This window comes from Hemitrygon akajei, chromosome 18 (assembly GCF_048418815.1).
Source record: "Hemitrygon akajei chromosome 18, sHemAka1.3, whole genome shotgun sequence".
Lineage (NCBI taxonomy): Eukaryota > Metazoa > Chordata > Chondrichthyes > Myliobatiformes > Dasyatidae > Hemitrygon > Hemitrygon akajei.
This window is the reverse complement of record NC_133141.1, coordinates 71,598,305-71,621,244: the sequence shown is the minus strand read 5'-3', so window position 1 is coordinate 71,621,244 and position 22,940 is coordinate 71,598,305. Positions and strand designations below refer to the sequence as shown.

Genomic DNA, 22,940 nt, shown 5'->3' with positions numbered 1-22,940 from the left:
AAGAGTCGGGTGTTGGGAATCTCGTTGAAAGGCTTATTTAGTATTATTTCTTTCTTTTTCTATTTGCACAATTTGTTGTCTTCAGAACGTTGATTGAATGCCCAAGTTGGGCAATCTTTCATTGATTCTGATATGCTTATTATTCTTTTGATTTATTGAGAACGCCCACAAGAAAATGGAATTGAGGGTTGTTTAAAGTGACGTATACGTACTTTGATAATGAATTGACTTTAAACTTTGAATCTTTCCAATAGCAGAGTCTAATACCAGAGGGCATAGTATTAAGGTGATTGGAAGGAAGTATAGAGGAGGATGTCAGAAGTAAGTTCTTTACAGAGAGTGGTGAATTCGTGGAACACCCTGCCAGGGGTGGTGGTAGAGGCAGAAACATTAGGGCATTTAAGAGATTCTTCAATACCCACATGGATGATAGAAAATGGAGGCTAAGTGGGAGGGAAGGGTTAGATTGTTCTTCAGACTAGGTTAAAAGTTTGGCCCAACATCATGGGCCAAAGGACCTGTGCTGTAATGTTCCATGTTTTGATATTTAATGCAAAATGACAAGTTTTACTTTTAGACTTTATTCAATACCCCTCAAGGCGAGCTTGTTCCTGTATCAGACTCCGCACAACAGAAACTCCAGCTGGCCCACAGTTCAGCAATACACTTCACATTTCTTTTTTTTAAGAAAGATATACAACAAGTTGATTTCCTTCTCCCCCCACCTCTCTACATCCTGGTAAAACTAAACCCTGTCACCAGCCCTGGACATGTACTCAGGCAAAGAGTGGGTCTCTGTAAACTGCAGTACAGAAAGTTGCCACCAATAGCAATCTGACAATGAGATCTTCGCAACTGACACCAGAAATTTATCTGGATCTTCAGCTTTCGTCAGCTTCTTCTGGTGTCACATCCTGGGAGTACAGATCAGAGAAGAGGGCAGGCAGCCAATACTGTGGCTCCCCAGGAGCTTGTTTGTCAATCCACGCCAAGCCTTCCTTCAACAAGTGTTCCTGAAGGAAAAAGCATGGGAAGGTTTTATTCACAATGGATTTTGATAATGTTATAACATTTGTACACAAGAATCAAGCCCCAGACCACAGGCCATTCGGCCCACAACATTGTGCAGACCTTTAACCTACTCTCCAGTCAATCTAACCTTTTTCTCCTCCATGCACTCACCACTCTGTGTAAAAAAAAATCTGACATCCCTCCTATACTTTCTTTCCCTCAATCACCTTAAAATTATGCCCACTGGTATTACCTATTTCTGCCCTGGGATAAAGTCTCTGGCTAGCCACTCGATCTATGCCTCTGTCATCTTTTACACCTCCATCAAGTCATCTCTCATCCTCCATTCCAAAGAGAAAAGCCCAAGCTCACTCAACCGACACCCTCTCTAATCCAGGCAACATCCTGGTGAGTCTCCTCTGCACCCTCTCTAATCCAGGCAGCATCCTGGTGAATCTCCTCTGCACCCTCTCTAATCCAGGCAGCATCCTGGTGAATCTCCTCTGCACCCTCTCTAATCCAGGCAGCATCCTGGTGAATCTCCTCTGCACCCTCTCTAATCCAGGCAGCATCCTTGTGAATCTCCTCTGCACCCTCTCTAATCCAGGCAGCATCCTGGTGAATCTCCTCTGCACCCTCTCTAATCCAGGCAGCATCCTGGTGAATCTCCTCTGCACCCTCTCTAATCCAGGCAGCATCCTGGTGAATCTCCTCTGCACCCTCTCTAATCCAGGCAGCATCCTGGTGAATCTCCTCTGCACCCTCTCTAATCCAGGCAGCGTCCTGGTGAATCTCCTCTGCACCCCCTCTAATCCAGGCAACATCCTGGTGAATCTCCTCTGCACCCTCTCTAATCCAGGCAACATCCTGGTGAATCTCCTCTGCACCCTCTCTAATCCAGGCAGCATCCTGGTCAATCTCCTCCGCACCCTCTCTAATCCAGGCAGCATCCTGGTGAATCTCCTCTGCACCCTCTCTAATCCAGGCAACATCCTGGTGAATCTCCTCTGCACCCTCTCTAATCCGGGCAACATCCTGGTGAATCTCCTCCGCACCCTCTCTAATCCAGGCAGCATCCTGGTTAATCTCCTCCGCACCCTCTCTAATCCAGGCAGCATCCTGGTGAATCTCCTCTGCACCCTCTCTAATCCAGGCAACATCCTGGTGAATCTCCTCTGCACCCTCTGTAATCCAGGCAGCATCCTGGTGAATCTCCTCCGCACCCTCTCTAATCCAGGCAGCATCCTGATGAATCTCCTCTGCACCCTCTCTAATCCAGGCAGCATCCTGGTGAATCTCCTCTGCACCCTCTCTAATCCAGGCAGCATCCTGATGAATCTCCTCTGCACCCTCTCTAATCCAGGCAGCATCCTGGTGAATCTCCTCTGCACCCTCTCTAATCCAGGCAGCATCCTGATGAATCTCCTCTGCACCCTCTCTAATCCAGGCAGCATCCTGGTGAATCTCCTCTGCACCCTCTCTAATCCAGGCAGCATCCTGGTGAATCTCCTCTGCACCCTCTCTAATTCAGGCAACATCCTGGTGAATCTCCTCCACACCCTCTCTAATCCAGGCAGCATCCTGGTGAATCTCCTCTGCACCCTCTCTAATTCAGGCAACATCCTGGTGAATCTCCTCCGCACCCTCTCTAATCCAGGCAAATCCTGGTGAATCTCCTCCGCACCCTCTCTAATCCAGGCAGCATCCTGGTGAATCTCCCTCTGCACCCTCTCTAATCCAGGCAGCATCCTGGTGAATCTCCTCTGCACCCTCTCGAAAGCTTCCACATCCTTCCTAATGAGACAGCCATAACTGAACACATTATTCTAAGTGTGGTCTAACCAGGGTTTTACAAAGCTGAAACATCACCTTGTGCTCTTTTTTAATTTTTTTTATTGAATTTTCAAATAGGTTACATAGAGTAGAATAGAATAATATCAGCCCTCCCCCCTCCCTTAACCCTTCCCCCCATAACATCCCTATCTAAAAAAAAGAAAAAAGAAAAGAGAAGAAGAAAGAAAGACTGCTTGGATATCGGAAGATCCCCACATGCTCCATGGAATTCAGAATAGCTTTAATACATGTATTTGTTTCTTTCCCCAAATGACTAATAACTTTATCTTCAGAACACCTATATATTTAATCCTATCTTTTGTAAATAAGGGCGCCAAATTTTCAGAAATATGTCATATTTATTTCTTAAATTATAAGTGATTTTTTCAAGTGGAATGCAGCTAAAAATTTAATTCTTCCAATGATCCATACTTAAGTATGAATCTGATTTCCAATAGCCTTTTTGGCTACTGCCAATGCAATTTTTATAAATTCTTTCTGATATTTGTTCAATTTAAGTTTCGGTTTTATCCCTTCAATATCACCTAGTAAAAATAATATTGGGTTATGTGGAAGTTGTGTTCCAATAAAACTCTTAAATTTATCCAAAAAGGTTGAATTTTAAAACAGGACCAAGTAGAGTGTAAAAAAAAGTACCAATTTCTTGATTACATCAAAAAAATTGATCAGATAAATTTGGGTTTAATTTATTTTTTGTGGTGCAATATATAATTGATGTAAAAAATTGTATTGTACTAATCTAAGTCGGACATTTATTGTATTTGTCATACTGTCAAGACATAGTCTTGACCAACTTGTTTCATCAATTTTAATATTCAAATCAGTTTCCCATTTTTGTCTTGACTGATGAATTCCTTGTTTAATTGTCTGTTTTTGAATCAAATTATACATACAAGATGTAAATTTTTTAATTTTTTCCTTTTTGAATTAAAGTTTCTATTTCATTAGGTTTCGGCATTAACATTGTTTGACCCAGTTTATCTCTTAAATAAGCCCTTAATTGGAAATAACAGAAAAGAGTGTTATTTGATATTTTATATTTATTCTTTAACTGATCAAATGACATTAATATACCTCCTTCAAAACAGTCTGCTATATATCTGATCCCTTTTTGAAACCAGCTATATAAGAGTTGGTTATCCATTGTAAAAGGAATAAGTCTATTCTGAATTAGAGGTCTCTTTGCTAATAAAGATTTCTTTATCTCATCATCAACATTTGTCTTATTCCATAAATCAATCAAATGTTTTAATATAAGGGATTCTTTCTATTCCCGTATCCATTTAGATTCCCATTTATATATAAAATCTTCTGGTATATTTTCTCCTATTTTGTCTAATTCTATTCTAATCCATGCCGGTTTATCTTCATCAAAAAAAGATCCAATAAATCTAAGTTGATTTTCTTTGTAATAATTCTTAAAATTTGGTAATTGTAACCCTCCTAGATCAAATTTCCATGTCAATTTTTCCAACGATATTCTTGACATCTTACCTTTCCAAAGGAATTTCCTCACACATTTATTTAACTCTTGAAAAAACTTCTGCGGTAATTGTATTGGTAGTGTTTGGAATAAATATTGTAATCTAGGGAATACATTCATTTTTACAGCATTTACTCTGCCTACTAATGTTATTGGTAGCATCATCCATTTATCAAGATCTTTTTGAATTTTTTTCAATAATGGCAAATAATTTAATTTATATAATTTCTTTATATCGTTATCAACTCTTATACCTAAATACTTTATACCATTTATTGGCCATCTAAATTGACTTATTAATCGACACTGACTATAATCTCCTTTCGTAAGGGGTAAAATTTCACTTTTATCCCAATTTATTTTATACCCTGATATTTTCCCATATTCTTCCAATCTAGAAGATAATTTACGCAACGAGTACAATGGGTTTGTTAGATAAAGCAGAACATCGTCAGCAAATAGGTTAATCTTATATTCCTCCTGAAACTCATAATATCTGAGTCAGTTCTAATTAATTCAGTTAATGGTTCTATCGCCATAAAGCAGGTGATAATGGACAACCTTGTCTAGTTGACCTTGTTAACTGAAATGATGTTGAAATTTGGCCATTTGTCACTACTTTAGCGTTGGGATTAGTATTTAAGGTTTTAATCCAATTTATAAAAGATACTCCTAATCCATATTTTTCCAATACCTTAAATAAAAAATCCCATTCCAATCTATCAAATGCTTTTTCTGCATCTAAAGCAACTGCCACGCTCATTTCCTCCCTCTTTTGTGCCAGATGAATTATGCTAAGTAACCAAGTCACATTATCTGCCGATTGTCTGTTTTTAATAAATCCTGTTTGATCCATATGTATTAATTTTGGTAAGTATTTAGATAATCTATTAGATAAAATCTTTGCTATTACTTTATAGTCCATGTTCAACAAAGAAATAGGCCTATATGATGTTGGCTTTAAAAGATCTCTATCTTTTTTTAGCAATACTATTAAAATTGCTGTCAAAAAAGATTCTGGAAGTTTATGTGTTCTTTCCGCTTGATGTATTAACTCCATAAAAGGAGGAATTAATAAATCTTTAAACTTTTTATAAAATTCAGGCGGAAAACCATCTTCTCCTGGAGATTTATTACTCTGAAGTGATCTTAAAACTTCTTCGACCTCTTTTAATGTAAAAGGCATATCTAATCCCTTCTGTTCTTCCAAATTCAATTTTGGGAGAGTTATTTGTGATAAACCCTTTCAATCTCAACAATATCATTTTGTGATTCTGATTGATACAATTCAGAATAAAAACTTTTAACAGTTTCATTAATTTCTAAAGGTTTATAAGTAATTTTATTTACACTTGTTCTAATTGCATTTATTGTTTTGGAAGCCTGGTCTGTTTTTAACTGCCAAGCAAGAATCTTGTGTGATCTTTCACCTAGTTCATAATATCTCTGTTTAGTTCTCATAATTGCTTTTTCTGTTCGGTATGTCTGAAGTGTATTATATTGTAGTTTCTTATTAACAAATTGTCTTCGTTTTTCTTCTGTCGTATATCTTTGAGATTCTTTTTCTAATTTTGTAACCTCTTTTTCCAATTGATCTGTTTCTACCATATATTCCTTCTTAATTTTAGAAGTATAACTTATCTGGCCCCTCAAATATGCCTTCATTGCTTCCCATAATACAAATTTTTCATCAACTGAATGTGAGTTTGTATCTAAAAAAAACAAACTGTTTTTTCATAAAATCACAAAAATCTTGACGTTTTAATAATATTGAATTAAATCTCCATCTGTAAATCGGTTCCTCCTTATCTATTATTATCATTGTCATTATCAAGGGGGAATGATCTGACAATATTCTTGCTTTATATTCCATATTTTTCACTCTATCCTGAATATTCGTTGATAATAGGAAAAAATCTATCCTTGAGTAAGTTTTATGTCTATTTGAATAAAATGAATAATCTCTTTCTCTTGGGTTAATTCTTCTCCATATATCAATCAAATTTAAATTTTTCATCAATGATAAAGTTAATTTTACTACTTTTGATTTTGTAACAACCTTTGTTGACCTGTCTAAAACTGGGTCTAAACAAAAGTTAAAGTCTCCACCTTGAACTCAATCTCTCAACTAATGAAGGACGATACCTCAAACACCTATCAACTTGTACGGTAACTGAGAGATCTATGGACGCGAATCCCAATATCCCTCTGTTCCTCCACATTCTCAAAAACCCTGTTAATAACCCTGTATTCTGCCTTCAAATTTGACCTTCCAAAATGAATCAGTTCTCATTTTTCTGAGTTAAACTCCATCTGTCAACACCCAGCCCAGCTCCACATCCATCACGTCCCATTATAACCTATGACAACCTTCTACAAAATACAGAGCTGCAATAAACCTTCATGTCATCTGCAAACTTAGTAACCGACCCTTCTACTTCCTCATCCAAGTCATTTATAAAAAGCAGGGATCTCAGAACGCTGTCTGTAAGGAGTTTGTACGTTCTCTCCGTGACTGCGTGGGTTTCCTCCCACGGTCCAAAGACATACCATTGGTAGGTTAATTGGTCATTGTGAATTGTCCCCTGATAAGGCTCGGGTTAATCAGAGGATTGCTGGGCTGCGTGGCTCGAAGGGCCTTTTCCATGCTGTATCTCAATAAATTGAAGATCCCTGTGGATAATTACTGGGGACCATCCTCCAGGCAGAATATACTCCATCTACTCCCACCTTCTGTGGACAAGCCAATTCTAAATCCAGCCTGGATCCCATGCCTCCTGACCTTCTGAGTGAGTCTATCACCGGGAACCTTATCAAAATCCATAGACACCACATCCATTGCTCTACCTTCATCTACATGCTTTGTCACATCCTCACAATGACCTGCCCTCACAAAACCATGCTGACTATTCTGAGTCAGACTATGCTTCTCCAAATGGTCATAACTGAAAAGGTCAGGGTGTCGAGGCCTGAGGTGAGATGCGGACCAGCTCCACGGTGCTTACTCGGCTCTGCACCGAACTATGAGACTCTTGTGGACTTCAGTTCAGAAACAGTTTGCTTGCGGTTACTGTTTGCATGATTTTTATTTTTCAGTGTATATCGGTCTTTTTTATGCATTATTTTCTTATTTTATTCCTTTATTTTTTTAAGGGCATGATGTGGTTTTTATTCTCCGCACATTGAGAGTTAGACAGTCATACATTCATTCATTCTTTGGGATTCTTTGTTTCATGGCTGCCTGTTCGAAAACGAATCTCAAGGTTGTATAATGTATACATACTTTGATAATAAATGTACTTTGAACTTTGAAATCCTGTCTCTAAGAATCTTTTCTAATAACGTGCCCACCACTGAAGTAAGACTCAATGGTCTATAATTCCCAGAATTATCCCTACTCCCTTTCGTGAATCATGTTCCCCTTAAACATTTCACCCTTAACCCATGACCTCTAGTTGTACTCTCACCCAACCTTGGTGGAAAAAGCCTGCTTGCATTTACCCTATTTGTTCATTTATTATGTGCCGTGTCGTACGACATGGGAAATCATGGTCTTTCCATGACCATAATTACCATAATTGTTCTTGGCAAATTTTTCTACAGAAATGGTTTGCCATTGTCTTCTTTGGGGAGTGGGGGGCAACTAAGCAGGTGCTAAGGTGACCTGCAGGCTAGCGGAGGGAAGGAGTGCCTTCCACCTCCTTTGGTAGCGACATCTCTCCACCCCAGCACTCAACCCTATCTACACACCTCTATCAAATCTTCCCTACATTCTAGGGAATAAAATTCTAACCCGTCCAATCTTTCCCTATAACTCGGGTCCTCAAGTCCCAGCATCCTTGTAAATTTTCTCTGCACCCTTTCAATCGTATTTACCAAAACAGTCAGTCAGCGTCTAGAAGATGCAGCGAGAATGGCAACAGCAGACTGCTCTGACCTCATGAACAGGGGCTAAAGGCAACCCAGACCACGTAAGTACCTACCAACACCTGGTTGGCACGTTCTGTCTCCCACTTCAGGCTGGATTTGATTTCACTGACAGTTACGTATCCGTTCCTCTGCAAGGCAAGATGGGGATGAGTCAGATCGTGCCCCTGAATAAATCAACATCTAATTACATGAAGCATCTGAAACAAGTGAGAGCATGAATAGAAACAGATAAGCATGGTCTGACAGCTTGCACAGATGTGCGGTGGAGAGCAATCACAGTACAACCCTCCCCACCACTGAGGATATCTTCAAGAGGCACTGCCTCAAGAAAGTCTATTTATCATTAAGGACCCTTACCATTCAGAATGTGCCCTCTATCCATTATTACCATCGAGGAGGTGGTGCAGGAGCCTGAAGACACACACTCAATGTTTTAGGAATAGTTTCTTCCCCTCTGCCATCAGATTCCTGAATGGTCAAATACTCTACCTCTTTTTTTCCCCCATCTCTTTTTGCACTACTTATCTAATTTTACGTATATATTCAGATTCTTGAATAGTCCATCTGTTGTGCGTTCAGAGACGCTCGTCTGCACACCACTGTTGTAATGTGTGGTTATTTGAGTTACTGTCACCTTCCTGTCAGCTTGAACCAGTCTGGCCATTCAAATCTGATCACTCTGATAAACAAGGCGCTTTCTCCCACAGAACTACCGCTCGCTGGATGTTTTTTGTTTTTCGCACCATTCTCCGTAAACTCTAGACCAGGGGTTCCCAACCTGGACCCGATGGACCTCTCGGTTCAATGGCTTAAAAAAATGTTGGGAACCCCTGCTCTGGAGGCTATTGTACAGGGGGTACCTAGTAAAGTTGCCACTGAGTGTATAGGAGAGGGTTTGAATAAACCTGATTCTGACCCCTCCCCCTGTCCTGTTGTAGCACTCCTAGCCCACAGTTTTTAAATCTTCATTGCTACCATCAGGGAGGAGGCACAGGAGCCTGAAGACACACACTCAACGATTCAGGAACAGCTTCTTCCACTCTGCCATCAGGGAGAAGGTACAGGAGCCTGAAGACACACACTCAGCGATTCAGGAACAGCTTCTTCCCCTCTGCCGTCAGGGAGGAGGTACAGGAGCCTGAAGGCACACACTCAACGATTCAGGAACAGCTTCTTCCCCTCTGCCGTCAGGGAGGAGGTACAGGAGCCTGAAGACACACACTCAACGATTCAGGAACAGCTTCTTCCCCTCTGCCATCAGGGAGGAGGTACAGGAGCCTGAAGACACACACTCAACGATTCAGGAACAGCTTCTTCCCCTCTGCCATCAGGGAGGAGGTACAGGAGCCTGAAGACACACACTCAACGATTCAGGAACAGCTTCTTCCCCTCTGCCATCAGGGAGGAGGTACAGGAACCTGAAGACACACACTCAACGATTCAGGAACAGCTTGTTCCCCTCTGCCATCAGGGAGGGGGTACAGGAGCCTGAAGACACACACTCAACGATTCAGGAACAGCTTCTTCCCCTCTGCCATCAGGGAGGAGGTACAGGAGCCTGAAGACACACACTCAACGATTCAGGAACAGCTTCTTCCCCTCTGCCATCAGGGAGGAGGTACAGGAGCCTGAAGACACACACTCAACGATTCAGGAACAGCTTCTTCCCCTCTGCCATCAGGGAGGAGGTACAGGAACCTGAAGACACACACTCAACGATTCAGGAACAGCTTCTTCCCCTCTTGTCATCAGATTTCTGAATGAACACTGAACCCATGAACATTACCTCACTGTTTCCTCTTTATGCATTATATTTTGCAATTTATGGTAATTTTTTTATGTCTTTTCACTGCTGCTGCAAAACAACAAATTTCACATGATTTAAGTCGGTGATAATAATCATGATTCTGATAAAGAGGATGAGAGACTGGAACCAGAACAAGGGGCAGAATAGTGAGGACAAACAGGAAGACAGAAAAAGATGGTGGAGTGACTCTGTTAACGATGATCTCAGCAGAATATAGAGTGGGACAACCCAAGTTCAAACTGCTGTTAGGCCACATCTGGAGTATTGCATACAGTTCCAGTCACCCCACTATAGGAAGGATGTTGAATCTCTGGAGAGGGGGCAGAAGAGGTTTATCAGGATGTTGCCTGGTACAGAGGGCATGTGCGATCACGACAGGCTGGGTAAACTTCGGTTGCTTTCTCTGGAGCGGTGGAGGCTGAGGAGATATCTGAGAGAGGTTTGCAAGATTAAGAGATGCTTAGATAGTTCAACCAGGGTTGAAATATCTAATACCAGAGGGCTTGCATTTAAGGTGTCGGGGGTTAATTTCAAAGGAGATGTGAGCGGGATGATTTTTTTTTATATACAGTGAGTCCTTGGGAGGAAAATGGAAAATTTGGACACTGGGTAGGCAGAACCATGCATGGAATGGACCGATGGCAACGGTGGTGGAGTCAGATACGATGGGGTCTTTTAACAGACTCCTGGACAGGTACATGGAGCTTAGAAAAATAGAGGGCTATGGGTAAGCCTAGGTAATTCTTCAGCACAGCTTTGTGGGCCGAAGGGCCTGTATTGTGCTGTAGGTTTTCTATGTTTCTACCAGAGCTTTAAGGTGAGGGGGAAAGTTTAAAGATTTACAAAGTTTTCTTTGTTTAAACAGAGAGCTGTTGGGTGACTGGAATGTGCTGCTGGGGAAGATGGGGCTGGCAGGTACGATAACAAGGTGTAAGAGACATTTCGAAAATGGAAGGATATAAATCACATATGGGATGTTATGTTGAAGTTGTTTACGACATTGATGGGGCCTAGTTTGGAGTATTGTGTACAGCTTTGATCACCTACCTACAGGGAAGATGTAAATAAAGTTGAAAGAGTACAGCGAAAATTTACAAGGATGTTGCTGGGTCTGCAGGACCCGAGTTATAAGGAAAGATTGATTCCGTAAAACGTAGAAGATTAAGAGGAGATTCAATAGAGGTATACAAAATTATGAGGGGTAGAGATAAGGTATATGCAAGCTTTTTCTACTGAGGACGTGTGAGACTACACCCAGAGGTCATGGGTTAAGGGTGAAAGGTGAGAAGTTTAAGGGAACATGAGGGGGAACTTCTTCACATGAGGGTGGTGAGAGTGTGGAACGAGCTGCCAGCACAAGTGGTGGATGTAATTTCAATTCCAATGTTTAACAGAAGTTTGGATAGGTACATGGATGGGAGGGGTATGGAGGCTGTGGTCCGGGTGCAGGTCGGTGGGAGTAGGCAGATTAAATGGTTCGGCACGATGGGCCTGTTCCTGTGCCCTACTTTTTTATGACTCTATGTGGGCAAATGTGCAGTTTAAATTGGCATCACAGTCGGGACACTATGGGCTGAATGGCCTGTTCCCACGTGGTACTGTTCTAAATAATCAGAGCTTGTCAGAAAAATATAGCAGCTAATTCTGGGGGGATGTTTAACATTGACTAGACTGGAAGGACTGTTTGGGGGCCCTGAGGGAGGGGGCGAATGGGCAGGGATAATACATAAATATTGTTTCTGCTTCCCAAGTATAGTCTGGTCATTAAACGTGTGAAACCACAATTAGGATCCGGCTGGAGGGATCTGACTCTGCTCTTCAGCACCAATCCCAGCACACAGACTGGAGTGAGTTTGCTGCCCATGGCACCACAGACTCTCAGGTTAACACTGACTTATATACCGACTCTATCCTTGAGCACATCAACAGGTGTGTAGATAGAGTGACATCACAAAAACAAAGAAAAGGTTTCCCCAATCAGAAACCATGGATGAACAGAGAGGTTCGCCTCCTGCTCAAAGCCAGAGATTCAGCCTTCAGGTCTGGAGACCAGGAGGCTTACAGCTCAGCCAGGGCCAACCTGAGGAGGGGAATCTCTCAGGCTAAACACGCATACAAACAGAGAATCCAGGAGCATTTCAACTCCTCGGACCCCCGGTGCATATGGCATGGCATACAGGTCATTACAGACTTCAAACCACCTAGTACTGTGCCCCCTCCCAGCCCTGCTTCCCTCCCTGATGAGCTCAATTATTTCTACGCTCACTTTGACTGAGGGAACAAGGAGGTCACCCTCAAAGCGGATCTCCCACCCAGTGAACTGTCTCTCTCACTTTCCACCTCCAATGTTTGTGCCACCCTGAGCAGGGTGAATGTACGGAAGGCAGCTGGTCCGGGTGGAATACCTGACCGTGTGCTCAGAGTCTGTGCAGGGCAGTTGGCCGGGGTTTTCACCCTGAGCAGGGTGAATGTACGGAGGGCAGCTGGTCCGGATGGAATACCTGGCCGTGTGCTCAGAGTCTGTGTAGGGCAGTTGGCCGGGGTTTTCACCCTGAGCAGGGTGAATGTACGGAAGGCAGCTGGTCCGGATGGAATACCTGGCCGTGTGCTGAGAGTCTGTGCAGGGACGTTGGCCGGGGTCTTCACGGACATTTTCAATCTGTCCCTGGCCCAGGCAGTTGTCCCCACAAGATCGCCACCATCGTGCCAGTGCCAAAGCATTCCACTGCCATGGGCCTGAATGACTTCTGCCCAGTTGCACTCACCCCCATCATAGAGACTGGTTCTATCACATCTGAAATCCTGTCTGCCCACTACCCTGGACCCCCATCAATTTGCCTATCGCACCAACAGGTCAACAGAGGACACCATCTCCACGGCACTTCACTCTGCCCTGACCCACCTGGACAGCCCCAACTCTCACGTCAGAATGCTGTTCATTGACTTTAGTTCGGCATTCAATACTGTGATCCCCTCCAAGCCGATCGCCAAACTTCACCAGCTTGGTATCAGCTCATCCCTCTGCAATTGGGCCTTGGACTTTCTGACTAACAGACCCTAATCTGTTAAGTTAGACAACCTCTCCTCCTCCACTCTCACCCTGAACACCGGCGTGCCTCAAGGCTGTGTGCTGAGCCCTCTTCTGTACTCCCTTTTCACCCATGACTGTGTTCCTGTACATGGTTCTAACTCCATAACCAAGTTCGCAGATGACACCACGGTGGTTGGCCTGATCAGAGGGGATGACGAGACAGCCTACAGGGACGAGGTCCAGCACCTGGCCGCATGGTTTGCTGACAACAACCTGGCCCTTAACACCCAGAAGACCAAGGAGATCATTGTGGACTTCAGGCATGCTAGGAGCCACACTCACGTCCCCATCTACATCAACTGAGCTGTAGGGGACCGTGCATCAAGCTTCAAATTCCTTGGTGTTCACATTTCTGAGGATCTCACCTGGTCCCTGAACTCCTCCATCCTGATCAAAAAGACTCAAAATCACCTTTATTTCCTGTGGAGAATTAAGAAAGCTCACCTCTGTCCCAGGATACTGACGGACTTATACCGCTGTAGCACTGAGAGCATACTCACCAACTGCATCTCAGTGTGGTACGGCAATTGTCCCATATCGGACCACAAAGCACTCCAGCAGGTGCTGAAAACTGCCCAGCAGATTATCGGCACCCAATTGCCCACCGTTGAGAACATCCACCATAAACGCTGCCTGGGCAGGGCGAAAAGCATTATCAAGGATGCATCTCACCCTAACCATGGACTTTCTACTCTCCTCCCATCCGGTAGGCGCTACAGGAGCCTCCGCTCCCGCACCAGCAGGCTCAGGAAGAGCTTCTTCCCTGAAGCTGTGACCCTGCTGAACCTCACATCACAGCGCTAAGCAGTATTGCACCCATATTGTAGTGTCTCAGTACTTTTATATTTGTGTGCTGTAGCACTTACTTTTTATTCAGTTATTTTGTAAATAACACTATTCTTTGCATTTCTGGTTCGATGCTAACTGCATTTCATTGGCTTTGTATCCGTACTCGGCACAACGACAATAAAGTTGAATCTAATCTAATCTAATGTACAAACATAAAGTTCAAACTCTATAAATATGTAATAAAGAATTAAACTAAGAGTTGATTGCACAGGAAATTCATGAAGGAAAAGAAGATCGCAGGAGATGAATCAAAGTGCTGTTTTGTGTGCAGGTGAGGCACACTTCACTGAGCCTGTCGTGGTTGTCTACTGTATCCGGTGCTCCCAATACAGCCATCTCTACATCTGTCAGACCTCCTCTCCATCTGCAACAAGCAGGATTTCCCAGTGACCAACATTTTTAATTCTTATCCCCACTCCTATTCTGCACGCCAGTCCACGGTCTCCTCTACTGCCACGATGAGGCCACCCTCGGGGTGGAGGAGCAACACCTCAAATTCTGTCTGTGTAGCCTCCAACCTGATGGCATGAACATCGATTTCTCTAACTTCAGGTGATTTCTCCCTCCTCCCCTTCTCTCATTTTCCATTCCGCACTCTGGCTCCACCCTTAACCCTTCTCTTCTTCTCACTTGCCTATCACCACCTGGTTCCCTTTCTCCTTCCCTTTCCCCCACGGTCCACTCTCCTCTCCCTTTACCCTTCCCACCCATCACCTCCCCCAGGGTTCCCTCCTCCTTTCCTTTCCCCCACGGTCCACTCTCCTCTCCTATCAGATTCCTTCCTCTCCAGCCCTTTACCTTTCCCACCCATCACCTCCCCCTGGTGTCCCTCCTCCTTTCCTTTCTCCCACTGTCCACTCTCCTCTCCTGTCAGATTCCTTCCTCCCCAGCCCTTTACCTTTCCCACCCATCACCTCCCCCTGGTGTCCCTCCTCCTTCCCTTTCTCCCACCGTCCACTCTCCTCTCCTATCAGATTCCTTCCTCTCCAGCCCTTTACCTTTCCACCTATCACCTCCCAGTTCCTCACTTCACCCCCTCCCCATTTACTACCTCCCCTCCCCTCACCTATCACCTCCCAGTTCCTCACTTCACCCCCTCCCCATTTACCACCTCCCCTCCCCTCACCTATCACCTCCCAGTTCCTCACTTCACCCCCTCCCCATTTACCACCTCCCCTCCCCTCACCTATCACCTCCCAGTTCCTCACTTCACCCCCTCCCCATTTACCACCTCCCCTCCCCTCACCTATCACCTCCCAGTTCCTCACTTCACCCCCTCCCCATTTACCACCTCCCCTCCCCTCACCTATCACCTCCCAGTTCCTCACTTCACCCCCTCCCCATTTACCACCTCCCCTCCCCTCACCTATCACCTCCCAGTTCCTCACTTCATCCCCCTCCCCATTTACCACCTCCCCTCCCCTCACCTATCACCTCCCAGTTCCTCACTTCATCCCCCTCCCCATTTACCACCTCCCCTCCCCTCACCTATCACCTCCCAGTTCCTCACTTCATCCCCCTCCCCATTTACCACCTCCCCTCCCCTCACCTATCACCTCCCAGTTCCTCACTTCATCCCCCTCCCCATTTACCACCTCCCCTCCCCTCACCTATCACCTCCCAGTTCCTCACTTCACCCCCTCCCCCTCACCTATCACCTGCCAGTTCCTCACCACCCCCTCCCCATTTACCACCTCCCCTCCCCCTCACCTATCACTTCCCAGTTCCTCACTTCACCCCCTCCCCATTTACCACCTCCCCTCCCCCTCACCCATCACCTGCCCTCCCTCCCACCTTCTTGTTCTGCCTTCTTCCTCCTTTCTTTCCAGTCCTGATGAAGGGTCTCAGCCCAAAACCTCTACTGTTTCTTTCTCTCCACAGATGCTGCCTGACCTGCTGAGTTCCTCCAGCACTGTGTGTGTTAATCAGTTTGTGGAGATACTTTGGCAGCCAGACAGCATTCCTTGATGATTTGAAAGATTTATACTGCTTGGCACTGAGTAAATTTCCCCTTGTCCTCTTTTCTGTGGGGCTTCAAATTACAACCGCCTAATCCACTATCAAGTGTACTACCCACTGAGGCAGTGGAATAAAGCAGATATGATTCTGGGCCTGCATTGAACTGATTGAAGGGTTTGAGTTCAAGTTCAAGTTTAATTGTCATTCAACCATACATGAGTATTGCCAAAAACAGTGTTACTCCGGAGTCAAAGGGCAAAACACAGTACCAACAGTCACACACAGCACACGGCACATATAAGATAGCAAGCACATATAAGTTATCAGTAAAGTACAGTCACACAAACATGTACAGTCCAAGTCCCTGAGTCCATGAATGTTGCAGCAGTCTGCAGTCAAACACAATACAGCTTGTCTTCTGCCGAGCGAGCACCAGGGGGCAGCACTGGTGCCAGCTTGGATGCCACACCACACCCAGCACCTCTGGCGGCGTACACCGACTGACAGCTCCCCCGGGTGGCGGGAGGCCTACTCCTCACAGCTTGCCCTGCCGTCTCCCGATAAATCAGTGAATCGAACTTGCAGCATTCCACCTGAACGATGTCCAACAATGACAAGAAAAGTGACCGAGACAATCACTTGCTGTTGGGCTGCACACCTCCTCTGACGCCCTGCACCAAGTTTCCCCGCCAACAAGCAAGTTCTTAATATCTAGCAGGGTCTTGCAATTGCAAAAAAAGTTTTAAAAAGATGATAGGACCTTTGGTTGACCCTGTAGAAGCCAGTGCAGTTGAACATGCCGCCATCTTACTGGAAGCTGTGGAAGCTTTAAGGGTCTCTCTCTCTCACACACAGACACATCATTGTACACAAGCCCCATTGCAAATACCTCATAATTACCAGCCAGTCCTACAGCCCTTAAAACCCTAATGTCTCCCGCTCCTCAATTAGGCTCAGTGTCGTATTCTGACAAGGATCCTGGAAAACACACACCACGCTGGAGGAACTCAGCAGGCCAGGCAGCATCTATGGAGAGGAATAAATAGTCGATGTTTCGGGCCAAGACACTTCTTCAGGATGTCCTGGGATGTCTGACTCTGTTATCGATGCTGTGTATAACAGCATAGCCTTGGGGAACCAGGGCACCTACCTCCGCAATCTGGAGCACCACTGTGTGATCCATGTTGAGTTCTGCAGGAACAGACTGCACCAGGTACCTGCCTCCCACTGGGATAATGGTAAAGCCATTGCCCAAGGATTTCAGCTTCTTTATGGCTCGGATGAGATCATCCCTGGATAAGAAAGTCAGGAGAAAGTAAGGTAGTTGAACGCCAAGGAATGAGTTCAAAGTTCAAAGTAAATTTATTATCAAAGTACATATATGTCACCACATACAACCCTGAGATTCATTTCCTGTGGGCATTCACAGTAAATAGAAAGAAACGCAATAGAATCAGTGAAAAACAGACAACCAGTGTGCAAAAGACAACTGTGCAAATACATAAAGAAAAAATGATAATAAATAAGCAATAAATATCAAGAACATGAGTTGTGGAGTCTTTGAAAATGATTCCATAGGTTGTGGAATTGGTTCAGGGTTCAGGTGAGTGAAGTTATCCACACCAGTTCAAGAGCCTGATGGCTGAGGGGTAATAACTGTTCCTGAACCTGGTGGTGTGGGTCCTGAGGCTCCTGTACCTCCTTCCTGATGGCTGAGGGCTAATAACTGTTCTTGAACCTGGTGGTGTGGGTCCTGAGGCTCCTGTACCTCCTTCCTGATGGCTGAGGGGTAATAACTGTTCCTGAACCTGGTGGTGTGGGACCTGAGACTCCTGTACCTCCTTCCTGATGGCTGAGGGGTAATAACTGTTCCTGAACCTGGTGGTGTGGGTCCTGAGGCTCCTGTACCTCCTTCCTGATGGTTGAGGGGTAATAACTGTTCCTGAACCTGGTGGTGGGGGTCCTGAGACTCCTGTACCTCCTTCCTGATGGTTGAGGGGTAATAACTGTTCCTGAACCTGGTGGTGGGGATCCTGAGACTCCTGTACCTCCTTCCTGATGGTTGAGGGGTAATAACTGTTCCTGAACCTGGTGGTGTGGGGCCTGAGGCTCCTGTACCTCATTCCTGATGGTTGAGGGGGTAATAACTGTTCCTTAACCTGGTGGTGTGGGTCCTGAGACTCCTGTACCTCCTTCCTGATGTCAGCAACAAGAAGAGAGCAAGGCCTGGCTGGTGGGGGTCCTTGATCAAAACGTACAAACAAGCTGGATGAACTCAGCAGGTCGGGCAGCATCCGTTGAAAGAAGCAGTCAACGTTTCGGGTCAAGACCCTTTGTCAGGACTAAAGAGGGAGGGGGCAGAGGCCCTATAAAGAAGGTGGGGGAGGGTGGAAAACCAATCAGAGGAAAGATCAAGGGGTGGGGGAGGGGAAGCAGGGAGGGGATAGGCAGGAGAGGTGAAGAAGGAATGTAAGGGGAAAGCACTATGGGTAGTAGAAGGAGGCGGAACCATGAGGGAGGTGATAGGCAGCTGGAGGAGGAGACAGAGTGAAGGTGGGATGGGGGAAGGGAGAGGGAGGGAATTACCGGAAGTTGGAGAATTCGATGTTCATACCATGGGGCTGGAGACTACCCAGACAGTAGATGAGGTGTTGCTCCTCCAACCGGAGTTTGGCCTCATCATGGCAGTAGAGGAGGCCATGTATGGACATATCCGAATGGGAATGTGAAGCAGAGTTGAAGTGAATGGCAACCGGGAGATCCTGTCTGTTGTGATTGACAGAGCAGAGGTGCTCGATGAAGCGGTCCCCCAATCTGCGTCGGGTCTCGCCGATGTAGAGGAGGCCACACCGGGAGCACCGGATGCAATAGACGACCCCAACAGACTCACAAGTGAAGTGTTGCCTCACCTGGAAGGACTGTTTGGGGCCCTGAATGGTGGTAAGAGAGGAGGTGTAGGGACAGGTGTAGCACTTACGCTGGCAGGGATAAGTACCAGGTGGGAGATCTGTGGAGGGGGACGTGTGGACCAGGCAGTTGCGAAGGGAACGATCCCTGTGAAAAGCAGAGAGGAGTAGAGAGGGAAAGATGTGCTTGGTGGTGGGGTCCTGTTGAAGGTGGCAGAAGTTGCGGAGGATAATATGCTGGATCCGGAGGCTGGTGGGGTGATAGGTGAGGACAAGGGGAACACGGTCCCTGTTGGGGTGACGGGAGGATGGGGTTAAGGGCTGAAGTGTGGGAAATGGAGGAGATGCGGGTGAGGGCATCATTGATGATGGCTGAAGGGAAACCAACATTCTTAAAGAAAGAGGACATTTGGGATGTCCTGGAATGGAAAGCCTCATCCTTGGAGCAGATGCGGCGGAGACAGAGGAACTGGGAATAGGGAATAGAATTTTTGCATTTGGCAGGGTGGGAAGAGGTATAATCAAGGTAGTTATGGGAGTCAGTAGGTTTATAGAAGATGTCAGTGGACAGTCTGTCTCCAGAGATAGAGACCGAGAGATCGAGAAAGGGGAGAGAAGTGTCCAAGAGGGACCAAGTGAATTTGAGGGCTGGGTGAAAGTTAGAGGCAAAGTCAATGAAATTGACGAGCTCAGCATGGGAGCAGGAAGCAGCACCAATGCAGTCATCAATATATCGAAGGAAAAGTTGGGGAGCAGTACCAGTATAGGTTTGGAGCATAGACTATTCCACATAACCCACGAAGAGACAGGCATAACTAGGGCCCATGTGAGTGCCCATAGCTACACCCTTGGTCTGGAGAAAGTGGGAAGAGCCGAAAGAGAAGTTATTAAGTGTGAGTACCAGTTCCGCCAACCGGAGAAGTGTGGTAGTGTTGGGGAACTGGTGAGGTCTATTGTCAAGAAAGTAGCGGAGGGCTTTGAGGCCTTCTTGATGGGGAATTGAAGTGTATAAGGATTGGACATCCATTGTGAAAATGAAGTGGTTGGGACCGGGGAACTGGAAGTTATTGAAGAGGTGGAGAGCATGGGATATATCCCGGATGTAGGTAGGGAGGGACTGAACTATGGGTGACAAAATGGAGTCCAGGTAGGCAGATACAAGTTCGGTGGGGCAGGAGCAGGCCAAAACTATGGGCCTACCAGGACAGTCAGGCTTATGGATCTTGGGGAGGAGGTAAAAGCGAGCAGTGCGGGGTGTGGGAATTATGAGTTTTTTGGCTGAGGATGGAAGGTCTCCGGAGTTGATAGGGGCAGTGATGGTACGGGAGACAATGGTTTGATGTTTTTTGGTGGGGTCCTGTTCCAGGGGTAAGTAAGAGGAGGTGTCAGAGAGCTGCCGTTTGGCCTCAGTGAGGTAGAGGTCCATCCGCCAGACTACTACGGCACCACCCTTGTCTGTGGGTTTGACGGTGGGGTTAGGATTAGTGCAGAGAGAGTGGAGGGCAGTGCGTTCAGAGGGAGTGAGGTTGGAACAGGAGAGGGGAGTGGTGAAGTTGAGACGGTTGATGTCTCAGCGACAGTTGGAGATGAAAAGATCGAGTGCAGGTAGAAGGCCCGGTGGGGGTGTCCAGGAGGAGGAGGAGGATTGAAGATGGGAGAAGGGGTCATCAATAGGGGGAGGGGAATCCCTGTTGAAGTAGTAGGCTCGGAGACGTAAGCAACGGAAGAAGAGTTCAGCGTTATGCCGGGCACAGAACTCACTGAGGTGTGGATGGAGGGGGACAAAAGTGAGGCCCTTGCTGAGCACAGAATGATCTGCCTCAGAGAGGGGAAGGTCAGAGGGGATGGTGAAGACATGGCAAGGGTTGGGGCTGGGGTCAGAGAAGGGTAAAGAGTGGGAGGTCTCAGGAGGGAGGGGGGGTTGGGATGTTCAGGGAGAGCGGGCTGAGGGGAGGATGAGGGATCATAGGAATGGAGGGGAGATGAGGGGTGGAGGGAGGGTTGGGAGTCGCGGGGAGGATAGGGGGTAGTAGAGGAATAAGACGAGCAGTAGACAAGGGGTCCTTGAAGATGGACGCTGCTTTCCTGCGACAGTGTTCCTTGTAGATGTGCTCAATGGTAGGGAGGGTTTTACCCGTGATGGACTGGGCCGGATCCACTACTTTTTGTAGGAATTTCCCCATCAAGGGGATTGGTGTTCCCATATAGAGCTGTGATACAACTAGTCAATATACCCTCTACCGTGCATATATATAAGTTTGTCAAACTTCTAAGAAAATAGAGGTCTTCTTTGTAATGGCAGTTATATGCTGGACCCAGGACAGATCCTCTGAAATGATAATGCCAAGGAATTTAAAGTGGGAAAATGTGAAGCAATTATCAGTTTCACGTCACCAGCTGGACAGTTGAAGAGACGACAGATCGGGCACTGTGCACATGTTGAGGAGAAGGAGACCATTCAGTCCCTCAAGGTTCACCATCATCAAGCACCCCCTCCATCCAGGCCATGGTCTCTTCACGCTATCATCAGGAACGAGATACAGGAGCCTTAGGTCCCACACTGTTGAGAAACGATGCCTCAAGAAGGTATGAATGATCCTCACCAGGAAGAATACAGGATCCTGAAGGCACTTTACAAGCAGCTTCTTCCCCTCCACTATCAGACTGCTGAAAGGTTCACCAACCTATGAACACTCTTTTGTTCTTTTTGCAATATTTATTTATCAAAATTACATACAGGTGTCCCCCATTTTTCGAACGTTCACTTTACGACACCTCGCTGTTACGAAAGACCTACATTAGTGTGGTGAACTACATATACCTGTCTGAACACACCGCTCTGCTGACTGCTCCTGTGGCTCCTCCCACAGACCCCTGTATAAAGGCAATTGGGGCACTGCTCCTCCCTCAGTCTCCGAGATGTCGTGCTCCCTTTTGCTGCTAATAAAAGCCTATCGTTCACCTCCCGTCTCTGAGAGTTATTGATGGTGCATCAATAGTTACCTGTTTTCGCTAACAGAAGGTGTTTTCACTGTTACAAAAAAAGGCAGCACACGCCCCGAGCAGCCAAGTTCCTCCCCCGGAACTGCATTCTAGCCGGCATTGCTTAAACACGTGCCTCTGAGCATCTGTGCTTTATGTCGATTTATTTTGCGCATCCTTTAGCAAGATGAGTTCTAAGATATCGGAAAAGCCTAAAAGAGCGCGTAAGGGTGTTACACTTAGCGTAAAACTGGACATAATAAAGCGTTTCGATCGTGGTGAACAAAGTAAGGACATAGTGAGTTTGGCTAAAGTTGACGAAGATGATGTTGAAGAGGTTTTGGCATCCCATGACCAAGAACTGACAGATGAAGAGCTGATGAAGAGGAAAGGATAACAATTGAAGCCGAACTCAGTAGCGAACGGCCCAAAAGTGAAGACATTCAGGAACTAAACGGGAAGCAATTGCGTGAGATTTTCGCTGCAATGATTGCAGAAAAATATGACTTTAATTTTGAAAGGGTACGTAGGTTTAGGGCATATTTGCAGGATGGTTTGAGTGCTTACAAAGAACTGTATGATAGAAAAATGCACGAGGCTAAGCAGTCAAGCATATGGTTGTTTTTCAAGCCTTCCACAGCAGACGACGAAACTCGACTTTCGACATCGAGGTAGGCAGACATAGCAGAAGGTGACCTGCCTGCCCTGATGGAAACAGACGACGATGAGATGACACCCCAGTCTCCTCTACCTCCCACCACCCCAACCTCCAACGACTCAGCCTAACACACTATCATCAGTGTGCTCACTGTCTTCCCGATTCCGGTAAGTGAAACTCCACTGGGCGTACATTATTTCTACTTTATATAGGCTGTGTACTTTTATGTGTTATTTGGCAGCTTCATAGCTTAAAGGTTACTGGAAAGAGTGTTTCTGCCAAGAGCACTTGCGCCGTGTGTTTCTGCCGCGTGCGTTTGCGCCATGTGCTTTTGCCGTGTGTTTTTGCTGCCGAGAGCGCTTGTGCCAAGTCTTTCTGCCGAGAGCACTTGCGTATTTTCGCTGCGGTGG

The 22,940-nt window shown here is 45.8% G+C and overlaps 1 protein-coding gene across 1 annotated transcript in view; it reads right to left on the bottom strand.

Annotated features, from left to right (window-relative positions):
- Positions 1-565: 565 nt before the first annotated feature.
- snf8 (SNF8 subunit of ESCRT-II) overlaps positions 566-22,940 on the bottom strand; it is a 37,366-nt gene continuing 14,991 nt past the window's right edge. Inside the window, exons 6-8 of the mRNA XM_073071803.1 lie at positions 17,135-17,276; positions 8,332-8,406; positions 566-1,013 (exon numbers count right to left, since the gene is read on the bottom strand). Coding sequence (XP_072927904.1) covers positions 882-1,013; positions 8,332-8,406; positions 17,135-17,276 — 349 coding nt within the window. The 3' untranslated portion in view covers positions 566-881. The remainder of the gene's footprint in view (positions 1,014-8,331; positions 8,407-17,134; positions 17,277-22,940) is intronic.